The sequence below is a fragment of the Abramis brama genome (genome assembly GCF_963993115.1).
Source record: "Abramis brama genome assembly, chromosome: 18".
Classification (NCBI taxonomy): domain Eukaryota; kingdom Metazoa; phylum Chordata; class Actinopteri; order Cypriniformes; family Leuciscidae; genus Abramis; species Abramis brama.
The window spans coordinates 4,846,898-4,866,913 of record NC_139980.1 but is presented as its reverse complement, the minus strand read 5'-3'; the positions used below and the strand labels follow the sequence as shown (position 1 = coordinate 4,866,913).

The 20,016-nt window shown below is 39.3% G+C and overlaps 1 protein-coding gene across 2 annotated transcripts in view; it reads right to left on the bottom strand.

The window, feature by feature from the left end:
- foxo3b (forkhead box O3b) overlaps window positions 1-19,240 on the bottom strand; it is a 30,755-nt gene extending 11,515 nt beyond the window's left edge. Inside the window, exons 1-2 of one of the 2 annotated variants that reach the window (XM_084091330.1) lie at window positions 18,566-19,240; window positions 17,032-17,722 (exon numbers count right to left, since the gene is read on the bottom strand). In XM_084091330.1, the coding sequence (XP_083947456.1) occupies window positions 17,032-17,559 (528 nt within the window). In that variant the 5' untranslated portion in view covers window positions 17,560-17,722; window positions 18,566-19,240. The remainder of the gene's footprint in view (window positions 1-17,031; window positions 17,723-18,565) is intronic. The other variant, XM_084091331.1, reaches the window with a different exon arrangement.
- Window positions 19,241-20,016: the final 776 nt, after the last annotated feature.

Below are 20,016 nucleotides of genomic sequence, written 5' to 3'. Positions count from 1 at the left end.
ACTTGCATTTTACTTTGCTGAGCTCTGCAGAGTATGAAGAGCCAGCACCCCCACACACATTTTTCTGCTAAAACTAGATAACAACAAGGCATCATGTCTTTATCGCACCTCTACATGCAACACTATTGAATATCACCGTATGACAATCATTTACAGTAACGCCTGCACTACAAGGACGCATAATTCACGAGGGTCTCAACGGACCTGAAAAAAAGAGACAAAGAAATTAGCGTTGCAGCAGAGAGTATCACTGGGTTTTCTGCTGTACCAGCAATTCTCTCCCAGTTCCTGCTGCCTTGACTTTCGGGCCACATGATTTCCTGTTTCTGCTGATGTGACACACACAAACAAAAATACACTCTGCGTGTTGCACGTGCAAGTATATGCACACATTGTGTCTCACACAGATCTGTACAGCAATGCTCGGTCTTTAAACAAAACACTTGTTCTGTGACCAGGTGACCTACTTCTGAGTTATATCACACATGCACAGTCAGCTGCAGATAATCTCATGGGAGTTTTACCCACCGCAAGTACCAAATATCAATCTAAATAATGTAGGAATCCACTCCTTTGGCTCTTATACCAATTAAGCTTTTGCTTTGCTTGCAGTTTTAAAGCCTTTGTGCAGCTCTGTGCATGTGTTCGATGGAGATAGAGGGAAAGGGGGAAGAACGTTATCATTGGTTGATGCAATGTGACTTCGGATAAGGTGACAAGTTCATGTTCTCTGTGTAAAGCCTGAGTTGATCTTAAAAGGTACAGTAAGTTACATGGACAAAAATAAAATTAATATATCCACAACATATTTTCTTTTCTGTTCCACTGAAGAAAATAGTCACCCTAATAAAAGCAAGTTTTATTCTGCAGGTCACCACAGGGGGCCACCATCATGTACTGTAAAGATCACATGACCAGCAAAATATTACTCACTTTATCTCGATAACCCCGTTTTATTGGACACTTTCACTGGCAGGAAAAATTTATCATTGCTGACTGTGAATAAAATATTTTTACAGTGCAGTGTAGCAATAAGTAAAAATGTGTACGTTTGCGTAATGCAAAATCCGCACCACTAAGTGTCAGTCAAAGGTAATTGCTATCTACAGTACCCCACCTCGACATAAACAAAAAATGGGTGTACTTTAACCTCTATAATATTGAAAACAGTGAAGAGCGCTGCCTGCTAATGTCTTCCTTCAAAATAAACTGGACTGATTAGATGATTAAGACTGGGGTCACTTTGGCTGTGTACGTGTGTCTGGATAAATAGGAGATTACAGTTCTAAACATAGAAATATTGAGACGTGCAGGAATACGCATAACATAAACCTCTCCGTCTCTGCTTTTCCCTTACTCGTTTGCTCTTTTGCTTTCTCGTCTATACACTGTAACAAGAAAAGGCTACAAGAAAAGCTTTTTACGTCATGTTTTTTGTCCCAAGCCAATCACACACCAGTTGAGTCGAACAAAAAACCCAACAACAACAACTCAATAAACAAAAACAAACAAACAAGAGCATGTTTTCTTGTGCTGGGTCAGTGTTGTGTGTCTGGGACAGTCCCTTCTCTGTGTAACTGGTTTAGGAAGCTTCAATCTTTCACTTATTCGTTCATCTCCTTTTCTCTCTTCACGTCTCTTTGTTCTGGTTCTCTGAGGCACACAAGGTTTAACCACATGCTCAGTAATGCTGCAGCTCCCCATCATGACGAAACACACTGAAACACATCTCACGGACATGTCCTCTGAGCTGTGTCTGTCTATTGATTTCCCCCTCCCCCTCCACACTTTCTCTTTCGCCCTCACATTTTCCTTTCACTGAGATATATGACAATCCCCTGCGTCATATTCAAGGGGGTCAAGGTTAGCGTGGTCCTCTTAACCCCTTCTGGTAGCATATTCTGACTAGAGGTTGCACAGACTAGTCGACTTTAATGATCCGCCATGACGCTTTAAGCTTGACGTTAGCTAGTCGCTGATCATGTGGTGGCTAACAACATGGTGGCTAAACAACAACGACCTTCAGACTGTTCTGACTTAGTGTGCTATATCTTTTTTAACTGATCCGACTTAGGTTTTAATATAAATTATGATCAAAACTCCAAAAAAATCCTATAGATTTACATTGGCTGTAATACTAATGCTGTCCTATAGAGGGGACCACAGGATAAGAAATCCTTGAAGTCCACTTTTATTGCTCCGTTTCCATCAGTTAAAATGACATAATGAGATGTTTAAACCATCTGGATACTCAATATTATTGATCGGGTGAATAAACAGTTTATTGTAAAGGTAAAATGATTGCCGTTCTAAACTTGTGTGTTGGTCTACACGCGCACACACACATGCAGATCGCGCACACACACATGCAGATCGCGCACACAGAAACATTCAGGAGCGCAGAAATTTACTGTACTGTGATTTATCAATAGCTTAATAACTGAAAAGTTCTAGCATATTTTTGTGTGTATTTTTGAAGTAGCTAAAACCAAGGCTCACTATTATTAGAAATAATAATATTATTTCTTAATATTAAGACGCAGCACAGACAGGTAGGATTAATCCACACACGCAATCTCTCTCTCACTAATGCATTCAAATGAATGTAATCTTACTGTGCTACTTAATCGGTATCTGGTTTAGAGCGAGCAGAAATCTATAAGAAATATAATGACCCATACACAAAATAATAACTGATAAAAATAAGCTGTTATGTAGGAGCAACAGCCGTATGGGCATGCCTCAGACATGCCTCAGCTGTGCACAAGGTGACCCGAGTTTGAGTCTTGGGTCAAGGTTTAGGCTTGGGACCACGTGTGTGTGTATGTGTGTGTGTTTTCTATACATGTATTTTGTCAGAATTAGAGGTTAGTGTAACCTCTGTTACACTAGTGGTATGTATGTATGTATGTATGTGTGTGTGAGAGAGAGAGAGAGAGAGAGAGAGAGAGAGAGAGAAAATGTCCTAAATGAGAATGTTCTAGCTTACACTAGACATTTGTTTTTTTACAGGTGCAAGTAATAATAATAGGTTTTTACATAGGAGTCATTACCAGTTAACTGTTGAGAGTGACACTACGACAACATCCTACAGACCTTTACCCTTAACTTCATTAGTGTGTAACAAGTCTGGTCTCACTCTTATACCTCACTTCCACAACCATCGATAGTTCTTTCTCCAACTATTTCCTGTTCCAGAGATCATATACAGTATGGGCAGTGGCCCCAAGAAGTATTTTGACACTTACACTATACTAAAAATCACATTGGGACCAGTTCGGTCAAAGTAATTGCAAAAAATTGCAAATAATCCCATAAAAGTATTATGGAAGTGATTAAAAAAATTACAATAGTAAAACTATAATAATTATAATGAAAATTGCGAGATTGTACAGTATGTATAAGTGTCTAAAAAAAAGTTTTTTGTTTTTTTTTACCCATATATATTATTATCTGATCTGTTCACTAGGATATGTCTATTTTGCATTATGTATGAATTACGCTGACTAGGGGCATAATTAGTTCTGAGATTGGCCAAAGCAAGCCACTGTTCCTAGAAAACTGCTTGAGGTAATTTTGGCTTATTACGGACAGGAACTCCATGGCAGTGGTATCTGAGCTGAATCTTAAAGGCTGTTAGTGAGGTCCTCGATAATAGATCGGTCTCACAAGTAGGACATTTGGGTTTTTTCCCCCTCCTCCTCTCCTTTCTCCCTTCTGCCATTTTGACTGGCTGACTCCTGTAAAGGGCTTTTCTCTAGTGGAACCCAGAACAAAAGCCTTCCAGTAACAACTCATCTACTGCGCTGAACTCTCTGGCACAGCTCCATTGCATTCACACGCTTTCCGGCAAATTGGACTCCTTCCAGAATCATTACACACGCACACTCATAGTTGAACTGGGCCTCTCTCTGGAATTAAAAAAGAAGAGCTCTAAGGGAGAGCTTTGGAACTCAACACAATCAAGACATATGTGCGCGAGCATATAGCACTGGTTTCCATCCACTAAAGAACACTGATACACAAGCAGGGAGCCAATCTAGAGGCTCAATCTCACCATGAAACCACTTTTGAAAGTCTGAGCAGTAATCCCTCCAGAAACTTAGAACGAAAGGGGGTTGGATGGGCAAAAAAGAGCTGACAAGTTCTTCAGTTGAGGATTGGAAAGTACAACTCTGAGACAACTTGAAAAACCTGCATTGCAACCTTCTTTCTGACACATTCTGTAACACGCACACCCATACAGTACGTCTACTCAATCACTTATCTCTTTCCTCCCTGAAATAAAAATACCTATATTTATTAAATGTCTTAACTGAACTCTGACACAAATCACCGTTGCTTATCTTGCATCAAAAATGCTAACGCTTTTTCACCCACAGCAGTGACTAAGGCCATAATTTGCCGTTTAAAATAGTCATCAGAAAAGGGAAGTAAAGTTATGTTCTATTTTTATTTGCAGACATACAGACATGGCGGTCAGATCACGAGACAAGACGAAAGAGCCAACAGAGGTGTGCAGGATGTTTACTCTTTGGTTCCTCTTCGTCCATCTACTGGAATATTATGTGTTTACTCTTAAGATATGGCTGTCAGCTGACACTTTTTTTTTTTTTTTTACTCTCAACTTGCGTTTCACCGAAACTCCTGCTTAAACACTGTGTTTTTCTGTGTCTATATATTTGATTACGTCTTTAACCGATTCAGTATATAATTTTCATAGACCTATATCTAGACAATTTTTAAAATGACAGTTTTCTATTTTAATATGTTTTAAAATGTAACTCATTCCTGTGACAGCCAAACTGAATTTTTATTCTAATAAGATTGATCTAATATGCTGATTTGGTGTTCAAGAAACATTTCTTATCATCAATGTTGAAATCAGTTGTGCTGCTTAATATTTTTGTGGAAACTATGATACCTTTTTTTTCTAATCTTTGATGAATATAAAGATAAAAAAATAATAATTTTGTAACAATATTACAATATAATATATAAATTACAGTAACTAATCATGATTTTTTTTTTTCAGTAAGAGTTGTAATTGCATGATTACACATCTTTTGTAGAAGTTACATTATTTTGTAACATAATGTAACATTATACTGTATATCATAGACATGCAGTATATCTGTCTATTCACATTTGAATGGATGTGACATACAGGCTTCAGAATGACAGACATCCATCTGTTTGTTTGTCTGTCTGTATATGACAGATAGATACATAGAATGATAGATAGATAATGATAGTATGATAGTAAGTTGATAGATATAGTTTGTAAAAAGTAACCAGATCACATATTTCTGCTAACAATATGGTTCTAGACACACTACTGAGCTTTGCATGTAGGCTGTATGAAATCTGGGCAAAGACCTTGTGCATTCAGTCTGCCTAACAACAGTGATTCATAATTCATTGAAGTGTAGAATGTGCCCCCCAGGCTTTTAGTAATTTTTATACTTGGGTACGTGTGCACGTAGAAGTGTGTGCGTGCTGACTGAGCTGGTTCACTGTAAAATGCACAGACAGAGATGCTCAGGAGACTCTTTGTCCGATCTTTTTGCTCTCTCCGTCTAGACATCCAGCGTCTGGAGATAGAGAGTTGATGTTTTCGCCTGTGCCAGGTTGCCTAGCACATGTGCGTGTGTGCAGTGGGAGCTTTTTAGACGGGACAGTTATTCACTGCGGGTAAGCTTAGCCGCTCAACAGACTTTCTGTGCTTTTTGTGGCACGCCTTAGGGACTTGATCTAAATTCCTGGCCATGCCAGAGGGAAGTGCTTGAGAAGTACATGGGGCACTCTGAGGGCACAGTCGTTAAAGGCATATACAGAAGTGTAGTTTTGGACAACACTCAAAGCCTGATTTTCCCCTTCTGGCATTCCCTTTCACTCTCATTTTCACTGTAAATCCACTTCCTTCGAAAACACCACAGCTTTCCAAGTCGTAGGCTTGCCAACGGTACGTCTAGTTAAAAAAAAGAGAGCGAGAAGCATTGATTGATTGATGTTTGAATCCTCATGTGTTTATATTTAGTGGTTTGGGGCGAACGTTGGTTCAGAGGTTATGTCATAGTGACCGGCCATTGTTGACGTTCTCGGTGGCAGCAAGATTATTTTTACAGGATTAAAAGAGTAACGGAGGCCACGAAATGCAAATCTGTTTGGCGTTACAGTACATTCAGAAAAGTTGTTCTAAATGTTTGTCACCAATCTGAGACTAAACACTAATGCGTTTAGTGTCGTTAATGCACAGACTGGATTAAAGAGGCCTCACAGTCTACTCCTCCCTCTGTCCTCTCCTTCTCTCCCTCCCCCTCCGCTCTCTTCTCTAACTCTGAAAGAGAAAGCTGGAGGACTGCCAGAGTACGCGACCGCACGGTACACACACGAACATACCATGCAGCACAGCTACACACTGACCTACATATGCTTCCACTGCGCTGATTGAGTGCCCCACTGAGCCTTCCAGCCAATCGCAGACAGGGGAGGAGTACAAGTCAGCCAATAGCACTCCTCACCCTCAGCACAAGCTCTCACAGTCGCTATACAATTTTAGAGTTAAAGCAGGAACAAAAATGCTCGCCAAGAATGGAAATTATATATGACTACTTTTCTTGCAGCCCTTGCACACGAGTTTACTATTTCAGAGTTCCCTGTGCAGGGTTTTGTTTGTCTAAATGATGGGGTACCTGACTGATGTTAAATTTGCCTGTTCACCACTGAGATGAAACCTCAGTGGACCATGAAGAGGGTAGTATTGGCCAATTAAAAATACACTTGGTATACCCTGACACACACAATGAAACATGAACTCCTGTATAAATGCTCTTGCGCCCACACATATTCACCAAACACCAAAGCAGGGTCATCAGGAGGTCATATAATAGAGCAGTGATTCCTAATCAGTGGGGTATTTGTTAAACATATCGAACATATTTTATATATATATTTACAAGTAAAACATTTTGAATGCTTTTTTTTTTTTTATATATATATATTATTTATTACATTAAAATAATTAATCATGATTAATCAGATTTATTTCCTGTTCCCTTTTAACAGAAAAGCAGGAAACAACCTTGTGTGGAAGATTATACATTTAATTGAATGACTCTACCATTCAGACATTTGAATCCGGCAAGTCTCCTATATGCTCACCAAGGCTGCATTTATTTGATCAAGAACACTGTAAAAACAGTAATATTGTGAAATATTTGTAGAATTTAAAATGACAGTTTTCTATTTAAATATGTTTTAAAATGTAACTCATTCCTGTGACAGCCAAGTTGAATTTTTATTCTAATAAAATTGATCTAATATGCTGATTTGGTGTTCAAGAAACATTTCTTATTATCAATGTTGAAATCAGTTGTGCTGCTTAATATTTTTGTGGAAACTATGATACCTTTTTTTTCTAATCTGATGAATATAAAGATAAAAAACCCCACATTTTTTGTAACAATGTAAAAGTCTTTACTGTCACTTTTGATTTGTTTGATGCATCCTTTAAAAAAATCTTAAACGGTAGTGTATATTAAATATAATATATAAATTACAGTAACTAATCATGATTATTATTTTTTTTCAGTAAGAGTTGTAATTGCATGATTACACATCTTTTTACACAGATTATTATTTATGCTACTTGATGGGTCTGATTTTTTCCCCATTTTTCATTTTTTGTAGGCAGGAGGCTGTAAGGATATGCAAGACAAAAAGACTGGAAAACATTGTAACAGAGCTTGAGTCCTGACATCCTCAAAGTCTCATCCTGGTCAGCAACTGGTAGAAAATCAAAACACTTTCTTCATTCTCTTTTATCTTGGCTGTTTTTATCTGGAAGAGTGTTTATATCTGCCTTTTTCCCTGACTCTCTCCACCTCTTTTCTTTTTCATGGTGTCATTTCTCTCTGCATTATGCAATCTGGTGTGATAGTGAAGCTGATGTAACCACACAGCAGATTACACTATGATCCTTAGTTTAATCTCCGCTCGCTCTCTGTACGCACACACTGTATGTGTACATACACACGTTGTACACCAAGTCAGCTCATATGACCGGTCACCTGACTAAGCCTCAAGTTTAGAGACTAATCCTCACACCACTGAAAAATAGCTTTTACAACACATACCGTCTACAACATGCCTATATCAAACACAAGTCTTGTACAAAACAACATTGGTATATTAACCAGAGGTTGTAAGTTGACTTAAGAGGTTGACGAACACTGCAAAAATAACACTGTGTGTCTGAAAGCCTGGCTGTTCCAAGCCTTTGTGTTCTCCTGGAAAAACCTTGGAGCCGCTGCACAGCTGCAGGAAGAGAGAAAAAAATAGAAGGGAGCAAAAAGCTGGGTGGAAGAAAAGGAAAAGTAAAACAAACAGGGGGAAGAAGTGGGGAGAGGAGAGACAGGAAAGGCACACTAACCCATATTTACAGTGCAGTGCTGGGAGGGAAACAAATCTGTAGGGAAAAGCAACGACTTTACCAATCATTCATACCAATAATACACACACTATCATATGTGGCACTGATACCGCAAATGCTAACACACGTCAGCGCCATATTCTCACTCGAATCAATCAGTCTAAAAGCCCTTTCAGTCGAGCGGTGATGTCATCCCCAGCTAGATCATCAGAAATCCTCTCCCACTGGAATAGTCTCCATCTATCCGTCTGTATATTCTCTCTCCATTTGCCATTTTCCTTTCTTTTTTTAATGTGGCTTTATCTTGCACAATGTGGGGTTGTGTGCAACTTCACATTAATTGTGTATCATTTTAGCATTTATTTTTTCATGTTTTAAGATATTGCACTATAAATTTACCAATACCAAAACGTTGCATGGCCAACTCACTGCTTTTTACACCACAGCACCACAGCACTCTGACTACAGTTGTTGTTGTACAGTTTCACTGTATCTGAGTAGCACGAAACAGTGTGGTTATTTTATTTTCACTTGGACTAAAGGAAATAAGATCAAGATAGTGAAATAAGCACACAACATTCAGCTAGAAGCAAGCATAAACCGCTTATTTTAGCAACTGTAGCAATGTCAACCAAGCCAACCAAGATCAAGATGCATGAAAAAAAATGTCATTCATAGCTTTCATACACTGTTGTATAATGAGTCGTTTGTATTCAAAGCAACGTCGAGACTGTGTGTTTCCTCAAGGTTTACACACAACATGGGAAAGTGTAACCTCGCACCCCCACCCACCCGTTCACAGTAATCTGAGAGAAAGAGAAGGAGGGAAACTCAGATAAAAAAAAGGAAGAGAGAGAAGGCGAGGGGCCCCTTTTTTGGTACCCATGTGGCCCCTTATTGGGCCTCTAAAAAGAGAGAAATAAAAAGCAGAAAACGAAGAGGATACTGTAACACCACAGACGCACAGACAAGTTCCTTTCAATTTCCCTTCACAGACAAGATCCTTTCAGCACTAATAATAAGAGTGTGTGTGTGTGTGTGTGTGTTCTCTTTCGTGTATTCTTGTGCTTGAATGTTTAAATTAGCAAGGCTTAAATGAGTTTAGTTTAAACACAGATAGCAGCTTGTGCTATACAGGCCTCACCTACGCTCACGGGCTATCAACACCCGGGTGATGACAGTGTAAATGACTGATAGAGCATACGGCACTCCTATTGAACAAAGTTTACAAAGAGCGACTGTTTTGACCACGTTTTTGTTGATCATCGCTGTTGTAACATATTAGGAAGCCAGAATGCGTATCCATCGACAAAAAACATACATTAGCTGAACTCTGTCTACTGGTTTTACGCATTATTTCCAACAAACCATGTTATAGTTGCATGGTCAGATTTAAGATCAACATCGTTGCAAGTGCGTGCCGAACCGCGGGTGGAGAACGGTACGGAGAGTTCACGCTACATTACTGCATATGGTCACTCAAGCGCACATGCTTTCATCCACACAAAAAAGAAAAGCCCTCTCTTTGAAGCATATGAGCAAGGAAATGCATTACTGTTCCCAGAAAAGGGGTGTGTGCATTTGTCTGTGCCCATTTGCCTTTGTGCATGTCAAAAGCATCAACACACACCACAGGAACGAGAGAAACAAGAATAAACAGACTTAGGGCCTCTTAACTACTCCTTAAAGACAAAGGGGGTGTGTCATAGGGGTATATGAATATACAGTAGATTGTGTAAACTCTGTGAACCATGCATGCTTGGTTTGCGGCATTCAGAGAGCGTGAATGTTTGCGAGTGCAATCGATGAGGAGCATGTTTGCTCATTAAACCCTCATTAGACTCTCCATGCCACTCAAGCAAACGATTACTATTCACTACCGTTCAAAAGTTTGGGGTCAGTAAGATTCTTTAATGTTTTTAAAATAAGTTTTTTTGCTCCCCAAGACTGCATTTATTTAATGAAAAATATAGTTACAACTTGTGATAGTAAAGTGTAATATTGTGAAATATTATTACAATTTAATATAACCGTTTACTATTTTAATAGGTTTAAAATATAATGCGGTGGAAAAGCTGAATTTTCAGCATCATTAGTCCAGCCTTCAGTGTCACATGATCCTTCAGAAATATTTCTAATATGGTGATTTAGTGTTTAGGAAATAATTATTTTTATTATCATGGTTGAAACCAGTTGTGCTGCTTAATGTTTTGTGGAAACCATAATACATTTCTTTTATGGTTCTATCATGAATAGAAAATTCAAAGATTTTTTTTAAACTGTAATATTAGAATTATAAATGACTTTACTGTCATTGTTTGATCAATTGCTGAATAAAAGTATTAATTTCTTGCATAAAAAAATCTTACTGACCCTAAACTTTTTAAAGGTAGTGAGGTAAGTTCTCTAATCAAATCATACATTATTTAATATACATTTTATTAGTACTGAAATAAATGGATTGCTTTATTTTTTGATTCTGGGATTATAAAGGAATGGTTCACCCAAATATGGAAGTTCTGCCATCATTTATTCACCCTCAAGTCATTCTAAACCTGTATGACTACCTTCTGCGGAACACAAAAGAAGGTTTAGAAACAACAAGGTGGGTAAATGAACAGAATTTCCATTTTTAATAACAACATTTTCAATTATCCCTTCTAGAACAAATTCTGTGTAAGCATTCCGCATAAAAGCTGCACTAAAATACTGCAAGTCTTGCACATCAGAGTGATTTCTCGTTGTTCATCACTGTGTGTCCTGCAGTCTGCAGATTTCAAACATGTGATGCATTTTGATTCTTCTGTGGATGTGTAAATACACATTCTAAATGATAAAATATACTCATTTTTAATGATTTAATTTCAAACCCCAATAATAAAAATTGTGGATCAATCCAAAATTGTGTGAGAAAGAAGCACAATTCATCAGTAAATAAGTTTCTTCTACCGTCCATTATGTTTATGTTATGGTGTACTGGACCTATTGTAGACTAGATTGAAACAATATTTGTAACAAATTGTAACAATATTGAGACAAACAGAGCAAGCAACATGTCAGTGATGGCAGTCTGAGTAAGACAGAACACGAGATGCCCAGGAGCTGTGGAGCGATTTCATGCCCCCATAAACACTGTAGCACACATGGGAGAATATAGAGAGAGAAACATAGAGAAAGGGGGAGGAGGGCGGGCAGAGGTAAATGGGACAAAACTGTGCGAATCTAACTAAAAATACAGACAACATTAGTTAGAGATCAGAACGGCTGTGTTTAAAAGGCATGCACCACATTACTTTAGCCCATAATGTTCCTGATATACTGCTTCCTCACTCTGACTGAGCTGACTGATAACAAACTGCTGATGTGTCCAGCAGCTGGAACCATTGCAGACTTTACTGCTAAGTCAGCGCTTTGGCCCCCATTCAGCTTGATCCACTGGCCTCCACTGACATCTATATCACCAGAACTGACCCAGGGGCAGGTTAAAGACAGGTGTGTAAACACTGAAGGTGCAGTGAAAAGAGATAAGCCTCCACTGATAGCGTGCAAGGCAATGGACTCTTAAAACAGATAATAGTCCTGTGCTGATGACCTCACCACCTGTGGAACATCTGATTGGCCTGTTATTTGGTGCAATATGATGAACTGCACTGTTCACAGCAGTTCTTGGAAAAGGTTTTCACTTTAACAGTAATGCAGATTGAGAAACATTCAAACAAAGAGATATTTAGTGAGCAATCCAAAGGCCACAGTGATGAGGGAAAAAATCCCTAGGATTTAAGGTGGAAACAACTTACAATAGAGATTTCACAGTGGGCAGAGCTACTCTGTGATCGTTGCAGTTACAGTTGGTCAGCATATTGTGTGAGGAAGGATAAATGAAAAGTTTTAATCTGGCTATTCAAACCTGTAGCTTTGTAAAGTTTCTGAAACTTTTGACTAAGTGTCAAGTGTCATATATATTCTATTTATTGGAGCCATAAAATGTTTCCCTGGGTTCCAGTGATTTAAGTTTATGGCTGATACTGAAGCCATCATAAATTTGACTACCAAATTCACTGTGTGCATGTGGCCGCTGTGGTGTTATGTCACAGAAAATAAATTTGCTTAGTCAAGGAGGATCTGAAAGCCTTACATCATCACAGAACCATATTTAAACACCTGCTTCACAATCGAAACAGGAACCGCCACACTCAATCTACCATAATCTGTGTTAATCAATCCAATCTTTTGTCTAATCAAAAGTCGACACGTATACTCCCACGTACACGCACCAAAATAGACCCTCTGCGTCACCAGAACCGGGCTAATAATCGCCCACTCCTGTCTGACAATGTTTCTCTGTTATCTTTCAAAGGGATGATGCATGAGATCACTGACAAAGTATTTCCCTAAAACTGTAATTTCCCTATGTTCACTGCAATAATCATTCTGTACAAAGCCGCATCTGCTCTCATTACTGCTGGCTTTGTCTGGCCAAAAGCTCCTGACATAGAAATCTAGCTTTATTGTACTCAATTAAAGTTTCAACGACAACTATGTATCTGCACTGTGGCAGGCAGACCTGTGTAATTAGAAATGATGGGTCAGGAGTTTTTTTTTTACTTTTTAAAAAAACCCAAGGTCAGATACACCTTTAAAAAACTGAGCGGGTACATTAAGGGCACGGAAAAGGTGGAAAGAAGCACAGGCTGAACTAGAAATACATTCAAATGTATTTACCGCAGCGTATGTGCTTCTAAAATGCCTCTGTAGAGCTATCCCACCAGGAAGTCTGTTTTAATCAAATATTTTCAAATATGAAAATGTCTGCTGGACGATGGGGGAAGTGCATACTGTATGTACGAGTTAGAGCAAGTGATGTTGGTTGAAACTGTCTTGGGAAGCATATTGCATACGAGTACAATGGTTTACGTGCAGCGTGCAGGGCGTACATTTCATCATCAGCTTAATACGCACATGGCCAGATTTTTCTAACCACACTTACTCAGTGTGCTCAATTGTTTTGCACTAATTGGTTTGTCCAAGAGGTGGCAACACTGACCCGGCCCGTTGTTTCACAAAACAACAACATAAAACTACTAAAGACGACAACAACAATAGATGCAAACTCTAGTTTAAAAAAAAGAAAAAAAAAAGATACAAGAGTACAAATATATTTTATTGGTCTTAACTTCTGGAGAGAAATAGCGCAGACACTGGAAAAGGACGAAACTTTGTAGTGTGCATGTGTCAAGGGGATGTGTTCATGCACGCTATTAAATGGAGTATACTATGAAAGGCTATGCATTCGGCTGCACGCATATGACAAGCGTTCACATCTAAACTAAAGTATACTTTAAGCTTTAGTGTAACCATTGCAAAACATCTATGACCCCAGTGACACTCACTTCAAGATCTCTCACACACCTAAACATGACCAGGCATGTATAAAAGCACCAAACATCAACATTCAAATGCGCCAATCAAGACATAACACAGTGAAGAGTTAACAGTCATAGCAACTGCAAAATGTCTGCACATATCTCCAACACATTTTTAAACCCTCTTGCATGAAATGAAAATCTATCCATTTTCAAAAAAACAAAAAATCTTTTTACAGGACTTCTCCAATCATTTAGTCTGCTTAAACTCCACCCCCACAAGCTTGCGTTTATCTGTCTCCACTTTTGAGTGCAACGCTCACATCTCAAAATCCAATCAACAACCTATACAAAGAACCAAGTCCCCACCCAACATTTTTTCTTTTTCGATAATCTATTACGCTCAGATGTACGTCACAATACAGAAGAAAAGATTTGTTGTTATTTCTGTTTCATAGCAACTTTAAAGATGCATGTACTGATGTATATGATGCACTTCTAGAAGTGCAATTTTGCACGCATTATGTGCATATATAATGTTAATGTTGTATTTGTTACCCCACTCTCTTGACAATAAACAGATTACAAGAAACACTTAAAACAGACCACCTACATCCTGGACCTGTGCCAAGTGAAATTCGCCAAATACGGACCCTCTGAAGGGTGACCGGATCACTTTCATCAGCGTGACTGAAACAGTTCAATTGGGCCTAGCGTGGCAGCTCAGCATATTAAGTGTTCCAGGAACAAAAATGGTGCAACACATTATAGTAGTAGCTTGTTCTTTTTAAGTTACATAATCTGATTATATTTCAGATGTGAGATAAACAGCAGGGTTATACAAGGTTCTAACATAGTCAAGTGTCTGGTGGACAAGATTACAAGTTTAAAAGCGGTGAGCTGGCAAATGTGCGTGTGTGTGTGTGTGAGAGATGCTTAAGAGGTTTCACTTAAAAATTAATAAAATGACCTGAATTAATGCTTGAAGAAGTGAATAATTTAAAAGCTGGCTTTTTTCAAGAGTAGAGTACATCATTTTGCGTTAGAGGTATGATCTGGCACTGCAGGAGCTCATTGTGAAGGAGAACGATTAATCAGTAAAATCGTACCACTTGTACACCTGCAAAAGAAACCTTGAAGATTATTCTAACAATGTTAAACACATTCGAGATGGAATTCACATTCATACCCAATTGTATAACCAGATCATTAAAAAACACACAGCATTATCCTGTAACATTCAGTGCAGAGAGTAGAGGTGGGTGCTGTAATGTCATCTGTGCTTTAGCAGTCACTCCCTCTCTCTCCCCTGCACAGTCACAACAGTATGTTCAACAGAAACAAAGGAACGCCTTTATGAGATCACATGTCATCCAAACCCTCTCATTAAAGCAGAGAGGACCAGTGACCTGGTAGCCATAGTGATGCAGCTTCTTGTCATTTTTGCACCTGTACTTGACCATTCCAACCTTTGTGTTTGAATAAGACATTGTACGACTATTTTCATTGCTCTTTCTGTTTCTTAATTTAACTTATATTCTGGGTTCTCACTCTGTTTTGTCCTATCCAACAGTTTTTGATTGGATGGACTCCAGATCTGAATGTGAACTTGCCATCTTGAATTTGTAAGAAAGGGAGGGGGTTTAATCGGACCAAATGATTGGAAAAGTCCGGCATATGTCACCAGAGAGAAGTCGTTTTACTGGAAGATTGAGATATTTTGATTTCAAAATGATGAGGTCAAATAATTTGTGCACATTAAGATCATTAAGAAATATAGGATCACTTAGAAACTAGATGGGGTTCATTTCCATTTCATGCCAACTTCAGCACCGAAATTCAGTGCTGATGCTTTAAATGCATCATTTACATAATTTATTGTGTGTGTGTTTTATTTAAATGCAAATGTAGATATTGGCTGGCAGATGCAGGAGAGTTTATCTGTGGTTGTTAAAACAGATCTGCTTGGAGTCATCAGATGTGTGCAGGAATGTGTAAATGTATCATATTTAGAGCTCGAAGTAACACAGGAGCAAATTTCAGTGGGACACTGTTAGACTTTCTTTTCACATATCAGAAATGGCAGCAGGTACTTATACTGCTCATCCTAATAGAGACCGGGGTAGGTGTGTTTATATGTGTGTACTCGTGCTAGATTTGGGGTTATAGTATTTGATCATAAAGCATGTTTGACTGACAGATAACATGTTTTGCATAGCCGTTTGAGAAATATGATCATGCACATACACAGTCCTGAATGTTAGATGAGTCGGGTGCAAACAGCTCCACGCTGAGCTGGAGTCCGCATAGTTTGCCGTTGCCACAGACCCGGCAGTAACTCTCCTTTCACTATTATAATTCATGGCTATTTACAGCCAATGGGACAGGCAAGCTATCCCTCCTGCTGCAAACTCAGCCCTTGACCTTACACCCACAACCCTGCCATATACCCCCTCCCCCAACCCACTCTAGCTCTGTAAGTGAAAGGCCCATATGTCTTATGCTGGCTATGGCCCATGACCATGACATTCCCTTTGAAGGCAGTCCTGCCTGCTGATGGCTAAGGAGAAGCTCGCGCCATTCTGAGTTGTTATGTAATTCCTAATGCCATTCAACACCTACATAAACAGTCTGGGCAGCTTCTAGCAGGGGTACATTTACCCTGCCAAGTTTTACATAAGCCGTGCTGCGTGTATATGAACATAAAGGCATTTAGATACATGGACATTTATTAGACTTGTCTCTGAGGATATTGTATTTTGGGGTTTTAACCATCTTTAACCAAGTCCATCTGATTTTTTTCCATACTGATCACGACTAATTTGCAATTTATCTTTCTACTGGCATCCAAATAGTTTGTTTACAGGTGACGTCACTTGAGCTTGCTCAATTATGAGTCACGCGCACGTGAACCTTCGAAAACTTTCCAGTTTTCTGTGCGTGAGTAAGTGTGCCAAACATGCCTGAACATGTGTTTCTGGTTGTGAGCAGCAGCACGAAATAAATGAGGAGCACGACAGACACTTGCACACCTTGTGACACAAATTCTCTAGCACAGTGATTCTCAACCTTGATCCTTAAGGGGCACACCAATAGTACACATTTTGCAAGTCTGCTTAATCAAATACACCTGATTAAACTCACCAGCTCATTAGCAGAGACAACCAAAATGTGTATTTATGGGGGGGTCTTCAGGAACGCGTTTGGGAAGCACTGCTCGAGCGGATCGCTTACCTTCCAACCAGCTGAGCTGTTGCTGTCGCCCTTGTCTTTAAAGTACGGGACACTTCTGACCATCCAGTCGTAGATCTGGGACAGTGTCAGTCTCTTGTCTGGGGTGCTCTCTATGGCTTTCGTGATGAGGTCTGCGTAGGACAGGTTGCCCCACGCATTCCTCCTTGAAGATGACTTCCGGGGAGTTTGCTGTTGGCTACCTTGACCGCTCACCCCCCGACTCGCTGTGGTCGCAGACTGAGAGGAGAGCGGGGAGTCTGTGTTCTCCTGACCACTAATGGCATGCAGTTCATCTGCCTGGCTTGGGCTGCCGTTGTCCTCTCCTTCACCCATGCCGTTGATTGCCATCGCACTGTCATCCTCATCATCCTCTTCCTCTGGGATTATGTCAGTGTCATTGGAAGCAGGCTTTGCCGAACCGGACTCCGGCAGTGGCCAAGTGCATGATCTCGGCCTTTTCTGTGGCTCAAAATCTGGATCGATGGCAACATCCAGCGAGGTCAGTGGTTCAAGGGTTGTCTCTGCCATTGCCTCTACCAGCCTTCTCTGTCACTCCTCTGTACTGTCTCAAAGTTAGATAGGCAGTGGGAAGCGGTCACAGTCGCATTCCATGAATGCACCTCTATTCTAAATGTTGCTTAATGCTTCTTGAGCGACCAGTGCAAACCTTAATGATAATTAGCACCCCTCCCTGTTTCAGAAAGACAAAAATACAATATAAAGCCATGTGACACAAAATACCTTATAATCAAAAATACAATTGTGCATTGAACGATGATTATTGTTCACTTCAAATTTTAGTTCTAAGCTAATATAGAAAAGTCATTAAATGTATAATTACATTTTCACGCTTTCATGTGTCAGATTATACGGCGGTGTGCGCGCGAGCGCGTCTGCGTTGGTTCGCGCAACAGTCACGTGAAAGTATAAACAAAGATGTTCAATGTATAGTATTCGCAAAGTGCTCCGGTTTCACTTACATGTAACAATCGCTTGATGGCACATATTCTTGGTCTTACACTTCATAATGACACTCATAACGCATATGAAGAGATTATTCGTATTCCAATGGAGAACACCGCGCGAATGATATATTAATAGCCTACCAATGATATTCTGAAAGTAAAAAAGATATTTATGTCCTAAATTCTTCACTTTCAAAATAACAGTGGTTTCAGTATATCATTCGTGCAGTCATTATTGCATAACAGTATTCAATAATATCCGATTTATTATTAATGACAGTTATCTGGGTTAAAACAGCAACAACAGCGTGAATGAAAAGTGGACTAAAAACCGATACATTTTAAAATGTCAATTTCATTGTGCCTTAGTGCAATATTTTCACAGGTGTATGAGCATTTCACACTGCGAACGTTAATCGCCACTGTCAGCCAAAATTTCATAACAGTGACAGCCCTACTATTGTAGCTCATATAAACAAAACAACAAATTCAGTACATAATGTCTCTCTGTGTGTATATTAATGCGTGCATGAGTATGTATTATAATATTATAATGCAAAATGCAATACCTCAACACGCACCATTCAGCTAGAGCCGTTTCTCCTCTCTGTGTCGCACTCCGGTCACTTGGTGCACTGATGTAATACAACTATATCTCTCCAGCGCACCTCGCCAGTAGCCACGGACAAAGCGCCACAGCGTCACTGCACACAACCATCACAGGCAGCAAGTCACTGTAGTGACAAAAGAACTGAACTGTCAGAGCCACAGCACATTCAGCGCGCTACAATCACAACGCCGTTATGTCAGCTCAAGACAACTACAATAACGAGGACAGAACTAAGCGTGCTCGAAGACTGCAGTGATCGTTTTGTGCTATTTCCCAGTTTGACCCGATATCTGAATCACTTCGCATTCAGAAGTCTCTTTAACAGTTAAAGGTAGAGACGGTGCCTTGTTAGAGCGCGCGTCAATCCCTCAACAGTACAGTGCAGAAAATTCCCGTCTAGAAAGTCCCTTCTCTTTCTGCACCCATCTATCTATCTGAAGGCACAGGAAGACTATCTGCTCTAATCGTCTGTCAGCACTCAAGCGAGCTCAACTTAGGACTGAGTGACTAGAGGAGGGGGAGAACAGAAACGCAGCCTCTACCGCTGACAGGGACCTGCCCCCTGATCCGCGCATGCGGTCGCCTCTTAAAGGGCCACAGCTGCCGACAGGCGAGAGGACATGTTCAAACAAGTCACTCCAAGCAGAGAGAACCCATATCACTTTATCGAATTTCCAAATATAGATTCAGTTGCTAGAATTTGAAGTTCAGACATGCAAACTATTAGAGAGGTTATAGATTAGAACATTTTCATGTAACACAAGTAGCCAACGTTTTAATACAGATTGTAGGAGTGGCAAGTTTGATTATAATGAAATGCATGGGAAAGTTATATCTTAAAATAATTGTTTACCCAAAATGTCATTTTTCCACCGTTCCAACACAATCTATTGGCAGAATGTCCCGTACAATAAAAATCAGCTTGAAATGAAAATTCATCCTATCTGTTTTGTAAATGCAAGTCATGGATCTTATTGTGAATGTTTCATCTATATACATTTTTCTTTTCTTTTTTATTGACCTCATGTGTCATAACTGGATTTTCAAAAACAACACACTTCCTTAGATCATTTAATGTCCTTTTTTCTTTTTCAAAAATCACACTCAGATGTACATCACAATATGGAATAAAAGAAATGTCACTAAAGTAATAGCACCATAAAAGTAGTCCATATGACTGGTAAACAAGTTTTTTTTGAAGGCATAGGTTTTTAAACATGTTGAAATCAGTCAAATTATAGGCAAGAGCCAATCAATGACTTCAAACCCTGAATGCCACATGCAATTGAATGCAACCACAAATGACTTTTCAGAATAAGTAGTTCAGTTTCAAAATTGATATTTTCAGAAGACTTGGACTAGTGCATGAGTTGCAGACCACTATTATGATACTTTTTTGACATTTAAAAT